This window comes from Tachypleus tridentatus, chromosome 9 (genome assembly GCF_004210375.1).
Source record: "Tachypleus tridentatus isolate NWPU-2018 chromosome 9, ASM421037v1, whole genome shotgun sequence".
In the NCBI taxonomy this organism is placed as follows: domain Eukaryota; kingdom Metazoa; phylum Arthropoda; class Merostomata; order Xiphosura; family Limulidae; genus Tachypleus; species Tachypleus tridentatus.
Genome location: NC_134833.1, coordinates 10,665,717 through 10,682,066, shown reverse-complemented (window position 1 = coordinate 10,682,066; position 16,350 = coordinate 10,665,717). Strand labels below are relative to the sequence as shown.

Below are 16,350 nucleotides of genomic sequence, written 5' to 3'. Positions count from 1 at the left end.
TTAACGCCCTCACGGTTAAGAAGGCGAGCATGTTTGATGTGACGTGGATTCATATCCGTGACCCTCGGATTACGAGTCGAGTGCTTTAACCACCTGACCATGCCGGGCCCTCTAAATGTAGAGAACATAGTATAGATCCGTGGATCAAATTCCTGCTTCGACTTAAATGCGACAGAACGACTTTCATATACTCACAAATATATATACATATTATAGTTTTGGCCCGGCATGGCCTAGCGCGTAAGGCGTGCGACTCGTATTCCGAGGGTCGCGGGTTCGCGCCCGCGTCGCACTAAACATGCTCGCCCTCCCAGCCGTGGGGGTGTATAATGTGACGGTCAATCCCACTATTCGTTGGTAAAGAGTAGCCCAAGAGTTGGCGGTGGGTGGTGATGACTAGCTGCCTTCCCTCTAGTCTTACACTGCTAAATTAGAGACGGCTAGCACAGATAGCCCTCGAGTAGCTTTGTGCGAAATTTCCAAACAAACAAACAATATTATAGTTTTAGTTACACAAAATATCATAATGTTTATACTGTTTTAAGATTGATGAATAAATAACTAAATAAACATTATTATCATTAAATGTCTGCCAACACTTAAAATGAACCACAAATTTTCAAAAGCTAAAACTTTTTTATCTGTAAACTTGCTCATTTACAGTTTAGGAAATAATATTTGGTATTATTATTATGTCTAGAGTTTTCGATTAATTTCTTACAATATCTCGAGTCACCTATAGTTAAATCTGAAATAACTATTTTGCACTTAAACGAGAATGATGGGTTGTCTTCAGATGCATCTGTCAATTGTACGGGTATTTTCGTACTGAAAATTTCTTGTATTTTAAAATGGAAGGAAGGTTCTACGGAGCTGGAAAGGCTGGAGGATCTTTTGATCCGTTATCTTTCATTCAAAGACCACAAGTTATATTAAGATCTTTTTGCTGGGTAAAAATATTCGATATTAATACTTAATTGATAGATGAAAGTTCGATTTTGTAAATTTTAAGAGTAGGTGTGAGTGAAGAACAATGTATAACTTAGCTCATTTTTAAGAAATTTCAAAATAATGAATTAATAATAATTTAAAGAAGAATTTAACTTTCTGTAGTGTAAAGTAAGGTTCGCCAGTGTTTTTTGTAAGATTTGAAATTTTTAAAGTAGTTTTTTCACTTCTCACTTTTAGTTTTACTGGTGGTAGCAAACAAATTAGTTTGTAATGACAACTGATTCAAATGTTAATTTGTAAGGCACGTTATCGGACGATTAGTAACTAAGACAGGAAGGGAAAGTGGTAAGTATACTTAAGGTTTAGTACAAATATGGTACTCGTAGACTGTAACATATTGATCTTCTAAAATCTGAGAACTAGAATTTAAAGATTTTTCATGAACTAAACTTGTGAAATGCATACTTGCTTATACAGAAACTTAGTGTGATGGATTAGTAGTCACTGTTGGAAAGATCTAATATTTTTAAGCATAAATTGAAACATCAAGTACATTATATATACATGGTGTTTTTACTAAGCCCAGCAAACAGAACAAGGAATAGCTTTCTGATGTTTCATGGATCTCAGTTTTTAGTTCTATACTATTTATATGCTTTCAAAATATGCCATTTGTTTTTTGTTGACAAATAGATAGCCACAGTTTGTTCATACTTGAATTATATTTGTTTATATTTTTTAAATTCTAAATTTTTGACCTTGTAATGAATTATTTTGTGCGAGTTCTCCTGAAGTGAAGTAATTTATTCTATAAATGTATTATTTCTTTTTTTTGCTACACAGATTTTTGCCATTGTGGTTTTTGGATGCATTGTGGATGAAGGTTGGCTGAACAAAGACTGCATTTTTAACAAGGACAACAATGCTTGTAACTACGGAGTTGGTGTAGGAGTTATTGCATTTTTAGCAAGTATGGGTCTCTTGGTGGGTGAAGCATTGTTTGAGAGTATCTCGAGCGTCAAAATTCGCAGGCGACTTGTTCTTTGTGACTTGGGATTTTCAGGCGAGTGTCAGTTTCATATAACCAAAAAGATATATTATTTTTTTGAAATGAAGTTTCAAATTATTTTAATATTTGACTGTATTTTACTGTGTAGGTGACCAAATGATTAGTAATTCTTGCTGGAGATTAAGCTGATGTCTTTAAATGTTCATATCACAGTATTTGGTGAAAGGTTAAGTCTTAGGTTTAAGTGGCTGAAGTTTCTTGCTGTAAATGGTCAACATGAATGTAAACAAAGTTTTATTCTCTGTTGTAGGTTTGCTGAAAGTAAAGGTAATTCTAAGGCTACTGAGCAAGGTCTTTCAAAGGTTAACTATATCAATCAAATTTCTTGAGCTTTAGCTTTGAATATAAGTTGTATATAAAAAGTTAAGTTAATCTGAAAGAACAGTAGTTGAGGTCACTCAGTCATTTTAAGTCCAAAGTGTATTATTTTAATTTTGTCTTCCAGAATGTCTTGAATAGTATTTGTGGATAGTGACTATGGTCACACAAAGATCAAGCTAATTTTTCTGCTTAGTTACTTCTGATTGACTAGAATAATGTCTTCTTTACTTGTATATTGCCATATTAGTATCATAATTTATTTTTTGTCATAATCAAATACAGTCTTGAAAATCAGTTGACCAATCTTGTACAGTTTTGTCCATCTTGTTGTAGATGTTTAATCCAGATCACATGTAGTTGTAGATGTTTAATCCACATCACATATCTCATCTTGTTCTAATACAAATGCTCCTCTGTAAAACTAGACTGAACTTTTGGACACCTGCACCCTTTTAAAATTTGGTCTCTAGAAGAGCAGTCTTGTTGTATCACTGTCCTTATGATTTTGGCTGCTGTACAAACTTTTTGCTATTATATATCTCATTATTTTGTCATGACATATTCTGACAGTCCTGTGCAAATTGATGGAAGAAAGTGGCCCATGAAATCCCTGTTTGGTTGTCGGTCTGTTTTTGTCCTGATAGCTCTGAACTTGACCAAAGATGAGCCATCTTGCCTAACCCATATCCTTCCCACGAGATGCTTTCTGTATCCACTGGTGTTTTAATGAATTTGTTCCCACATTGAAAGTACACTCATTAAGACTTCTGTAACTTTTTCTCACATCAACATTTCTACTTTCCTGGTCACCAGTCCAAGATACTGCCACACTTGTTGCATTTATTCTGGTCTATGTACTTGTCAATAAACTTCAATCTCTTTGTCAGGCATTTTTCTTTTCTTTTTTTCAGTTTTCATGGATCTTTTCCAAGCTTTTCTTATCAGTTGTCCTTCTTGCCAGGTTTTTCTTACAGATTAAAACCTCAGTTCTCATATCTTTCACGTGTCCTTCCCAAACTCTTTACCCCAGCAAAAAGTTGATTTATTCCTAGACTGCTTTGCTCCCCAATGGCACAGCAACATGTGTGCAGATTCACATCACTAAATATCAGGCTTTGATACCCATGGTGGGCAGAGCACAGAGAGGTCATGGTGTAACTTTGTGCTTAATTCTAAACAAACCAAACCAAAACCCAGAGTGCTTCATCTTCCTTAAAAATTTAGTTGTATGAGAGGATGATCGGATATTTTCCACAATCACCCTTTGTTTCCTTTCTTCACAATATGATCATTCTAACTTAATTGTCTCATTTGTCATGCTGGGGCAGTTCATTTTCATTTCACTTGTACTGCAACTATTCAGGGCATTTAACATTTTTTTTTGTCAAATTCCTCTTCCTTTTGTGAATCATTTCCTTTTTTTTTGACTGCTTGGCCTTTCGATATATCCTTCCAGTTTTTGATTTCTATGGGTGATAACATTTGTTTTGCTTCTAACTATAAATGCTGTTGAACATGACTTTTTAGGCAGGGAGTTAGATGATCTTTGTGTTGCATTCCTTATGCCACATTATATTTTTGTCTTCCTCTAGTGGCCATTCTGTAATTTTCACACAGACTGTATGCAGATGAATGGAAATTCTTTCTCTGGAAGTCTGAACACAATATTCCAAGTATGGCCAAACCAGTAACACTTGTGATATAAATATAGCCTCTTTAAACTTTTATTCAGTATTACTGTAGATAAAACCTAAAATCCAGTTTCCATACCACCAGCAACAACACACTCCTCGATCAGAATACCAAGATGTTTTGCTTCCATAACACTGCATAAGTTATTCCTGTTAAAATTATATTTATAATCTGAATTATGATAACCTACATGCATTATCTTAGATTTATTATAATTAAAAACTGATCTGCCATTTATTCACTCAACTATCCAAAACAAAAAATAATCTTTTTGTTAAACATTTTCCTCCTCACAACCATCAAGGTCAAAGGTCTCAATATCATCAGTAAACTTAGGTAATTTAATAACCATTCTTTTATCTGTGTTATTGACAAAAATCAAGACTCAGTCATGAGGTACACCATTCTTGGCATTAATCCAGATGGGTTGAACTCTATCAATAACAACTCTCTGTTTTTTCCCATCCAGCCACATTTCTATAAACCTTTTCTTAAGAAGTATTTTTTTTTGTGATGCCTTATCAGATACTGTTTGAAAATCCAGATACTTCAATTACCTTTAACTTCATCTACACAAGTGAAACATAGTGAGTATTCAGTCGTATTTTAACCTTTGTGAAACATCTCTTATCAGAATTTAACACACTTTCCTCACTACTGATGTAAGATTAATAGGTCTATAATTACAGACACAGATTATTTTCACTTCTGAAAAGAGAGGTAACATTATCCAACTTCCAATGTTCTGACATCTGTCCATTGTTTAAGGACCAACAGTGTATTGTAAAAAGTGGCTCACTTATTCAATCCTTGACCTTTGGAATCCTGGAAATTCATTTTAGCTGTTAGTCCTATGGAGACTTTAGTGATATTTACATTTTCTTTACCTGAAAGATCTATTTCAGATAAATACCTTCCCACTAAACCTCTCACCCATCCTCCCCACTTCCTGTGTGTTTCCTTTTATCTTGTGAATGGGTCTCAGGTTTTACTGGTCTTGGAGATAGATGTCACCTTTCTTTTGATCACAGGTTATCACAGTACACAGTAGTAAGTGTATGGGTGGGAGTTTCGTCTGATGCATTTATAAACTTCCCTGTCGTTGGTGTTAGGTAACATCTGTCGGTATTCTTAGATGAGTAACTACTGAAAATATGTTTTCAGATCAGGAAAATGTCAATTTTGTTTTACTGATGAAAATGAAAAAAAAAAAAATCAAAATAAATACAAAATACAATCTTTTGTACTCTTCATTCTGATACCAAAAATATTTGCATGTTTGGTTTATTATTCTATTGATAATTAAGATATGTGAATGTTATAACATTTTAAGATACAATCAATTAATAATTAAATATTTTTTATTGGTTAATTAGTTTTGTGGTATGTAACTGAATAGATTTTTTTACTTTATTTGTAAAATTTAATATTTTTGTATTACACACAAGTCAAAACAACCAATCTAATAATTATTAACACCTGAAGGACTTCTGTAACTTTAAACTCTGTATCATTTCACACAAGTTGTATTTTAACATTTTTTTACCCAACGAAATATGTTTTAGAACTGGACAGTTAATTTTATTAAAGTCACGTGACTGATCAAATTACTGTTTTTGATTATTTCAGTTCAAGTTTCTTGTGAAAATAATGTGTTACTTGAATAATGTGTTACTTGAATGCAACAAATTAATGAGTGACACAAAAATTTCAGAGTTGAAATTTAAATTGTCGTATAGTTTTTAGGTAACTCTTAAGAATGAATAAAAATTGTAAGTTTTGATTTTCGGTTGATTTTAGCATGCTCTCAATAAAACCCTTAATGTTTGTGAATTTACTGAATTTTTTCAGAATATTATATTAAACTTGTAGTTCACTGGAAACAAATTAAAGTAGTTTTTAATAAAATAACAGATTTGTACTTTTAACTTGCCTATTTATCAGTTTTGGTTTGGCATGACCAGGTGGTTAAGGCACTCGACTTGTAATCTGAGGGTTGCGGGTTCAACTCTTCGTCACACCAAACATGCTTGCCCTCTCATTCATGGGTAGGTGTTATAATGTGACGGTCAATCCCACTATTTGTTGATAAAAGAGTAGTCCAAGAGTTGGTGGTGGGTGGTTGTGACTAGCTGCTTTCCCTCTGGTCTTACACTGCTAAATTAGGGACAGCTAGTGAAGATAGCCCTCGAGTAGCTTTGTGTGAATTTCAAAACAAACCAATATATCAGTTTTAAAAATTTGTAATAAAATTTTATCCATTCCTTTCAATTAAGATCCAAAAGGCTTTCAATTCAACATGGATTCAAGTAGCAATCAGGCTTAAGTCATACAGGCTTAGTTTGTGAGATGAATTTATGTTTCAGAACAATGTGTACAATAACTTAAGTAGTTGTTTAGAAGCTTGCATTATCGTTTCATATTAGCAAGTTTTAAAATAATATCAAGAAACAAAAAAATTGTAATTAAAGTTAAAAATGATTAGCTCCTTATAAATTTGTTTCTCTGTACCACAATTAAATCTTTTTAAAGCTTTACAGCCGTCTATTCTTACACACATGTGACATGTTTTATATGCAGAAGTTACATAACCTGTAGAGGGCAGTTCTGAAGTTGCTGAACTATTTTGTAGTACAGTAAAATATACCAAACAATGTTAGTGCTGAATCGACAAACCTAGACATTGTCGAGTTAAATACGTTGTCATGATATTAAGTTAATTTTATCAGTATGATTTATATTTACCATAAGTTCTTTAACTGTTTTATTATAATTAAAATAACTATTATTAAACAGAATTACCAACTGATCACTGTTTCTGTTGCAGGTTTCTGGTCCTTCATGTTTTTTGTGGGCTTCTGCTATTTATGTGATGCATGGCGTCGTGCAGAGTACCCCATGAAAGGTTTCGGTGTTGGTAATGCTAGGGCAGCCATTGCTTTCAGTTTTTTTTCTATCTTTCTCTGGGTAAGTCTGAAATTACACCATTTGAAATTTAATCTGTGGTTAAAAAGTTGTAATTATTATCACACTTTGTTACTTTAATATGAAACCCTCCTTATCTGAAAACAAAAGAGAGAGAGAGAGTCTAGTTTTAATAGGTGTTTGTTTATAATGTGATTCCTTGGTGGTTCAGTTTTGTTAGGTAGTAGAAAAGGTTCAGACAAAAGGTTAGGGTTAGCCACTGTTTATTAAAACATTGTGGTAGATAGTGATTTTGATGTGAATAGAGAGAGCTGTTCAGTTATATGCTGTACTGAGAAGACTGATTGTAAGCTTATATTTCAAAGATTTCAGAGTAAAACAACCAAAATTATTACGTGTGCCTGTATGTGCTCCTTTTCTTTTACGATTAATAGGTGCTGCAAACTAGTTATTTAATCTATTTATTTGGTTATCAGGAAAAGCCAGTTTAGTTTATTTTACAATTTTTCAGGAAAAGTGAATAATTGTTTTTAGTTAAAGTTTCATAGTAAAATAAAAAAATTATAAAAGTAATGAACTTTTTATCCATGGATTAAAAAAATTATAATTAGAATATTAAAAACTTGCGGATAATTCAATATAAATTATAAGCAGTTCGAAAACTCTTACAACATTCCAAGAATAATGTAAAACACTAACTTCAGTGTAATAAATGTAATCTCTAAATGTGTAGAAACTGTATAAATGACTTTGATAACTGCTGGATACAAAACTGTTTTGTGTTATCACAGAGAATGTTAGTATTCAGTTTAGTTAAAAGCTTTCCGTACAAGTTTAGAATTCTGTACCACCATAAACAAATAGTATACCCTTGAAGTTTTCTAATGCTAACTAGTTTCAGATATGTAATATGTTAAAATGTCTTTTTTTTTTCCCTATTGGTTTTTATTATCTATAAAAACAAACATATTTATACTTTTTTGGGGGCATTTTGATTAATTTTTGAATGAAATATTGTTTATAGGGGATACTGCTTGGTAAAAACAAAGAATATCGGGGGGCTAGAACTTAGTGTGTGTATTAATGTAACAAACACCGTGTGTGGGATGTACAAAAAGTATGTATTAATGTAACAAGTACCGTGTGTGGGACGTACAAAAAGTATGTATCAATGTAACAAACACCGTGTGTGGGTAACAAACACAGTGTGTTACAAAAGTATGTATCAATGTAACAAACACCGTGTGTGGGACGTACAAAAAGTATGTATCAATGTAACAAACACCGTGTGTGGGACGTACAAAAAGTATGTATTAATGTAACAAACACAGTGTGTGGGACGTACAAAAAGTATGTATCAATGTAACAAGTAAAAAAATAAATGTGTGGGATGTACAAAAAGTATGTATAAATGTAACAATTAACGTATGTTGGACGTACAAAAAGTATGTATTGATGTAACAATTACCGTATGTGGGACGTACAAAAAGTATGTATTAATGTAACAAACACCGTGTGTGGGACGTACAAAAAGTGTGTATTGATGTAACAAACACAGTGTGTGGGACGTACAAAAAGTATGTATTAATGTAACAATTACCGTATGTGGGACTTACAAAAAGTATGTATTAATGTAACAAACACAGTGTGTGGGACGTACAAAAAGTGTGTATTAATGAACAAATTCTTCGTGTTGATTCAATAAGTATTTTTGGAATACTAATTCTCAAAACTTCTGATTTTTCTAGGAATTGCACATCTGAACTAAATTTGTAGTCTTAACGTAAATACTGATTATTACGTTTATAATTAACTGTTTTTCTTTGGACATCTAAGATTCAGGTGTTGTTTTTTCAGTTTTATTTTTCATTTCAGGCTGGTTGTGCATACCTAGCTTTTAAGCGTTATCGTTTGGGTTTAGACACTTCATTTGGCACTGGCTATGACGCAGGACCAGAAGATGGCCCATATAGCAGTTATCCTAGGGGTCCAGATATGAATGAGGCATACCAAGATCCACCTTTCCCAGTTGGTTCCAAGCAAGGAACAACAGGTGAAGGAGTTCCTAATTTTCCAGTTTCATCTTACTGAGAAAATGGAGCATTTTGTTATCTCAGGCTGCTCAGAACAAATGAGCTGAGATTTCAACTTTGTATTTTGTTGTAAAATGTGGTGGTGAGAATGTTCTTTGTTTACGAGTGTTTGCAAGTAACCATGTTCACATCAGTAAATGTTAAATGTCATGTACACAACACTAATTTTATACGGTGTTAAAAAAAAAAGATTTGTTACAATCTGTTCACCACTGGTGGAATAACCCGGTTTGAGTGTCCTTCTCTTAGAAGATGATAACAGACCAGGCTCCTAGGTGTCATGGGTCCTGGGGCATTGCCTCATCTACTTCATGCTAATTCTGCCTCTGTTGTTTACCTATATCCAAATATGTACATGTTACAGAAGATATGTTTATTGGAAAAAAACCCATTAAATCTAACTTATTTTTCTAAATAATCTATAGATTGGTGCAAACAGCTTTTGTTGATTCTGTTATAATGTTATGTTGTAAGTTTAGTTTTAAACGGTTCATTTAACTTGGACCCCATACTTGTCACTTCAAAGTGAGAAGGTAGACTGTTAGTAAACTGTTTAATTGATCAAATGTGTAGACATAGTTGTATGGTAGATGTATTCCAGATTGATTTTATGTGTGTTATCACTTATTCCAGGATTGAAATGTGTAAGCAATATTGAATATATTTAACTGTTGAGAAACATACTTTTCTATCCAGAATCACTGATAAAACCAGACACAAATCTACATATGTTTCACAATCAACTTCTCTCTTCTCGGTAGGTAGAAGATTAGAGGTGTGAAAGACTGTGTGTAGTGAAGCAGTAAGGGATTTAGATGTATTTTTTTGTTTTCATACAAAAGAAAAAAAAGTGAATTTCTAGTTTAGAAAAGGATTTGAATAATACCACCTGACAGTTATTTTAGCACTTGTAAAGTGTGTTTAGTTATCAGTGTTACGTATTAACTACGTTCACAAGTTTAACTTCCTCACACTGTATGTGCATGTGAAATGAAGTATTCTATACATGTAGGGTACTAATTGCTAATCATTTATTTAGGTTAATGATCTGGTAAATGTAACAGGTTTGTGGATTGTACCAAACAACTTGTTTTGTTCATATCTGCACACTATGGGTGTGATGAAACTAAATATTTGTGGTTACATATGTTTCAAGCATAATTCACATCCTTGTAATGTTGAAAGGTCAAAGATATGAAATGTTGCAAAATGTGAGGGCTAAGCATTTTATATACATAAGCTTCTGATAAATTCTAGGTTGTATTTATAAGCACATTTGAAAATTGCATCATGTATGGTTACTAGGATATAACTCCTATAAATCATAAGCCTAACTTTCACATTGCATGCACTGTTAGATATATAAATGTAACCTAAGGTGTTGTAACTAATCAGATACTTTTGTGAGTTTATACTTGTTGAATTAAACATATCTACATGTAAACTTCATGTAAATTGGTTTTCCTGTTGTTTTTAATCAAAATTTTTACATTTTTAATATACTTACTAGCTTGTGCATACTTAGAAACAAAACTTAATTTTCTTTGTGTTCTGATGTATTGTTCAAACACCATTTTAATAAAACAAACAATGAAATGGACAGTGTTTATGCAAGAGGTTTGTAATTTTTGCAAACCTCAAATTTATTTGAATAATATTATAAGATGAAATGTGTGTAATGTAGTTCTCTTTAATTTACTATTTTAATATATTATTTTAAACAGTATGTAAAACAAATTATAATTAGTTCTTTATAAAATCAAAGTTTTCAGTTATAGATTACTTGTGTACGTAATATATACAAGATTCAGAACTTGTAGTCGTTTCAGCAGAAACCATTTATTAAAACCAGCTCAGAATTACAGGTAATATCAAAACCCAAATGGCCTGAATGTTTGTGAAATAAAACATTCCATTCTGGAAGAGATGTTCTCATTATTTGGACTTACTGATATTATTTAATACAATAGAAATATCTTTATTTCTAGATTTGTTATTGTCATGGTATCATAGCTCATACACTGTTGATATTCTGACTAAGTCAACCAAGTTCATAACTGAAACTTTAGGTTAAGCAAAACTGTTTTAATCTTAATAGTACACTAGCTTTTATGTCCATCTCCTACATGTAGAAAATGGTTTTAGTTCAGAAAAACTCATTTCATTAGAACTAAAGGAATGTTTATGCACTGATAAATCCATAATTCTAATGAACTATAGATAAGTTTTTAAAGCAGTGATGGGTTCATAGTTCCTTTTCATGGTTTAAAACGTTTAGCATGTTGTTTATCATATCTGTTTGGATTAGATTATTTTCTAAGTTTTTCATTTTGTTATATGAACAATTAGCAACACTTTGAGCTTACTTTTAAAATATTTATCATGGTTATAGACTTGTGTACAAAGTTGGGCAAGAGTAGAATATATACTCCTGACAAACAAGTGTATTTTAATTAGGATCTAACCTGACATCCTGGTCAAGTGATTGTTCTAAAATCCAGTACCAGGTACATAAGCCAAAAAAAAGTTTCAAAAGTAGAACAATCGATACAAGGATCAGTGAGAAGGAGTAGACATTCATTATAACTATCAGTAGACTGACATAAAATTTCCAAATAACAGTGACGTAACACCAGTGTTAGTAACATAACACCAGTGTTAGTCATTTATTTCAACACATTCTTCTCTTAAACTGTTGCTTTTTTCAAGTTTTTTGAAATCATTAAGTTAGAAAAGCTACAAATAATTAAGACTGGTTACATACTTATTAATTAAGCAAGTTTTAGCTATGTCACCCCTGCCTTATCAAACCTGCTTACAAAATCCCACATTTAGATGTGAAATGACGATGAGGTATTGAGAAATATTCTCTCCATTGTTTTTCTGTTGAAGCATAATCATTGTTATTGTATCTCAGAACAATTGGTATGGATGTTAACACTTCAAGTGGGTTTCTCGTCATTACGAATCAGTGTTGTGGTAGATTATAAAATAAGTATAACCACGAGTGAAATTCTCGAAAAATCTAATTACTCAACTGGGTAAAGCGGACTTGTTTTTGAAAAAGATTGCATGAACATACAAAAATAATGCAGCTCAAATAAGTCCAGGTACTTAGTACTGTCTTAAAGTAAGTTCTGGTATTCATTACCAGTGAGCGTTGATGGAATTTTACTTTAAAAAATTAAATATTTCAAATATAAAATGATTTCATGGATTCACTGGTAACCTGAATCTAAGATATCTAGCAAGCTTTATGAGATACCACTCAGACTGGGATTACAGATGTAACTATAATATTAGGGTAACAGTTAAGTTTGTGAAAATGGTGGAACTCCTTTTAGTGACCCATGTTTGACATTCCAGGAATTCTAATGGCTTGAATCTTCAAGATAGTCTTTTGGTCTTGACCATACTTAACCTTTGACAACTACAGTGCTCAATTGATGATTTAGTTCAATCTGATTTATTTTTTTTTAGTTTTCTTTCTCATGTGTATAATAAGATACTGTCTTGTTCCACTTGTCAGGATTTTTATTACTTCTGAGTTCTGTTTTATATAATTAGAAGATGAATATGATGCTGTTTGGTATTAGAAAGACGTCACATTTTGAACTTAGTTCTATGTGTGAACACAAGCTGTATTGACCTAATACCTACAAGATGTACGTTTAAGAGAAAGTTTGTCATTTATTATTTCATCTTGATGCAGGATGTGTGTCAAGTTAGAACTGTTTAATCTCTGTTTTGTACACTTTATTATACTTCCAAAAAATGGTGAACACAACAATAAGTTTTATGTAGATACCATACATGCACTGAAATTGTTTTTTGGTTTATTTTTAATGTTAGGTTTACATGTGGAAATTGGTGAAGTAATACAAAGAAGCTTGTAGTGTATCTTTCAGTTAATGTTAAATAATTTGTTGTGATCTAGTATTCTAGGATCCATTGTCGCAAAATTGTGACTCTTGATTCATGGCTGTGTGATAAGAGTGATGGTCATATCCTACTAAGTGATTAGTCCAAGGACTGACAGAGGGAGCTGTTGACTATCGTCCTTCTCTTCTTTCTTTCAGTTCAAAATTATAGACATCTTATTACAGACAACTCTTATTTACTTTCATGCAAGTATCTAAACTATTTTGTCTTTCAGCAGACAGTAAAGTGTGTTAGTTACACAAACTTTGTTTCAACAGACATTTCAGTGTTAATTAACACAAACTTTGTTCCAACAGACATTCCAGTGTTAATTAGCACAAACTGTCCTTGATGACGAGGAACCCACTTGAAATAAAAATGTATCTCAGAACGGCTGGTATCAACACTTTTATTGATAAGGAGGGAACAACATTTTGACCATCCTAGGTCACCTGAAGATGACATAAGGTCAAAATGTTATCTCCTTATCGATAAAAGTATTAATATCCATGCCAGCCATTCTGAGATACATAGCACAAACTTCCTTTCAGCAGACACAACAATGTGTCAGTCAGCACAAACTGTCTTTCAGCACACTGGTGTGTTAATTAGCACAAACTGTCTTTCAGCAGACACTACAATGTGTCAGGCAGCACAAACTGTCTTTCAGCAGACACTACAATGTGTTAATTAGTTGAAGACAAATTAACAGTTAAAGATTGTTATTTATTAGAGTGAAGTCTGGAAGGCCTTATAGCTAATTTGTTTAAAGTGATGTAATTACTTAACTACAGGAAGTACATCTGTATATTTAACAAGAATCTATCTTATTCACACAAACTTCCTAAAGCTACTGCACCTTTACCTTAATCACCATTGTTACCACTAAGTTGTTACACATTCCAGAAATGAGAGCATATAATATTCTAACAATAACTGTAAGCTTACTCACTACAATATAAGGAATAATAAATACCTGTATTATGTTGTATTTTGTAGCAGTTCTTTATAACTGTAAGTTTAACAGTGCTGTCTCCTCATTGGTCGACAGAAAGTTTTATGACTTGCAACACTAAAATCAAGGTTCTATTCTCTGTAGTGGACATAGCAGATAATTCATGGTAGATTTACTCTAAAACAAACAGTTCTATATTTAAAGACAGTCCATTTTGTTTTATTTCAGAGAAATTATGAAATTCGTCTTTTACTTCTTGTAGGAGTGTATTAAAGTTGTTTATGTCTGGAAAGAGTGTAATACGGATGCCATCTTTCAATGATTTATGTATAAAGACAAAATACAAGGATGTGCCGTGTATTCCAATGTTTTGATCATTAAGTCCTTATTATCAGTAACTGTTGTAACTGTTTTCATTGTTATTAATGTCAGATTTTATCCATTGCACACTTTAGTGTGCTGGAGACTCGTCAGAAAAAATGTAGGATTCATATTTTAATCTGCAGTGGTACAGTTCACAAAAGTGTCTGATATATGTATGAAACAAGACATGTAGAATGCTGTATTTGTAATTTGATTAGCTATCTAAGGCTTAAATATCAAATTAAAAGTTAGATGTTAAGTGTAATACACACATGTATAAATACTATGAAATTTCCTATTAAATCTTTTATTCTGACACAAATATTGTTAATAGAACAAGTTCTTGTGAGACTGTATGACTTAACTTTTGATAATGGACACAAGGAAAACCCAAATTAACTTTTTGGGACTTAATCACAAGAGAGACAAAGTTGAAAATGTGAAAGTGTTTAGATGGATTAATCAACTGATAATTGTTTTTAAATAACCAATAAGTAAGAATATTTATTTTAAGTACTACACAAAAGTTAATGTTTTATTATACACAGAGAATGAATTCTGGTTTGTTCCTGTCCAAAAGTGTGTAGAAAAGTACATGTTCCAGTATGTAATATAAAAAGCTAGGTATTGTGATATGTCTTCATAACACAAGTTTCACAGTCTGTTAGCTTGTAGTGACTACTTGTTTGTTATATTAGTCTAAATCTTTGCAAGTTTGCACAATACATATTCATGTGTTATTTTGTACATTGAGTATAGAAAAGCATGGCCATTGTGAAGGAGTTAAACATTTCAGTCTATTATCTCAATGGAGGATTTTAACACTGTGGGACCCCAACCCTGTAATGGATAGTGTGTACATGAAAGCCAATGGCACAACTTTATAAAGTGACTTCATATACAAAATATTGTCGAAAACTACAAAAATCAGTTTTTGTCTTTGGCTCACTTTGCTCCAGGGTAAAGGGTAAGAGATAGAATTCCCTGAAAACAGTAGTATTTGATGAGTTTTGTATTTATGTTTTGTATCTTAAATATTTAATCCCATAAAATAATAATATGAATGTCTACCATAACTTATAAGATTTCTGGTTTATTAATAAAAGGTTAGGGAACAACATAGTTTGGATTCCTTTTAAGCCAAAGAGACATAACTATTATTCGATGCTGTCATGGTCTTATGGATAGATTGGGATTCTTGGTCAGATGTTGGTAGCTTTCGCTTCGGTGTAAGGAGTTAAATAGCTTGTCTTCAGAATAAGTCAGTAAGGTAAATGCTACACGTCTAAATACTGTATAAACATAGGTTCACTGTGCTGAGGAAAAGACAATTAACAGCAACAAGTAATAATTTTCATTAAATTTTTTTAATTGCAAGAGAAGAGGATGGTATTTTGTTTTCAATAATGATTGACTGTAAAAGATTTTAAAATTAATTTTAATTTAAATTTATATATTATATGAACGTTGTACCTGTTTTTTATGTTCTGTTTATATTGTATCTTTAACAGTGTATGTGTACACTTGAGGTTTAAACACAAGTGTACCTAATTTAATGTTGCCACATAAATACATTTTAATTTGAAAGTAAGGAACTTGGAATATATGCACTAGTTGCCTAGAGATTTGGATATTCTGTTTTTATGTATAGATGGTTATATATATGTTTATGTCGTTGAGATGTATTGTTTCTAGTCCTAATAAATGTTTCAAACGTTAATATTATAAACTGTATTCTCCTGATATATCGTAAGAGCACTTCGAAGTTGATTCTTGGTATCACTGTGCTGGCATACTCACAAAATATCAATTTTTTTACCCTGATCTACAATTTGTTACTGTATATGCAATCATGAAGAAAGAATTGTATTTCACAAATATGGTAATAACTCTATAAAAGCTTCTCTTTTCCACGATCTCAGTCAGTAGAGGTGATAGTTCTTCAACGTTTTGTACTGGGCTCGGCATGGCCAAGTGTGTTAAGGTGTGCGACTCGAAATCCGAGGGTCGCGGGTTCGAATCCCTGTCACGCCAAACATGCCCGCCCTTTCAGCCGTGGG

At 32.3% G+C, this 16,350-nt stretch overlaps 1 protein-coding gene across 1 annotated transcript; it reads left to right on the top strand.

The window, feature by feature from the left end:
• Nucleotides 1–760: 760 nt before the first annotated feature.
• On the top strand, nt 761–16,019 carry LOC143224750 (synaptogyrin-1-like). The gene is made up of 4 exons (XM_076453018.1): nt 761–950; nt 1,795–2,014; nt 6,861–7,000; nt 8,834–16,019. Exons 1-4 carry the CDS (start codon nt 852–854, stop codon nt 9,047–9,049), a joined length of 675 nt encoding a protein of 224 aa, XP_076309133.1. The 5' UTR covers nt 761–851; the 3' UTR covers nt 9,050–16,019.
• Nucleotides 16,020–16,350: the final 331 nt, after the last annotated feature.

Coding starts and splice junctions, on each gene's coding strand:
- LOC143224750 (XM_076453018.1), top strand. CDS start 852: ATGGAAGGAAGGTTCTACGGAGCTGGAAAGGCTGGAGGATCTTTTGAT. Junction 951..1,794: donor TATTAAGATCTTTTTGCTGG/GTAAAAATATTC, acceptor TTTGCTACACAG/ATTTTTGCCATTGTGGTTTT. Junction 7,001..8,833: donor TTTTTTCTATCTTTCTCTGG/GTAAGTCTGAAA, acceptor TTTTCATTTCAG/GCTGGTTGTGCATACCTAGC.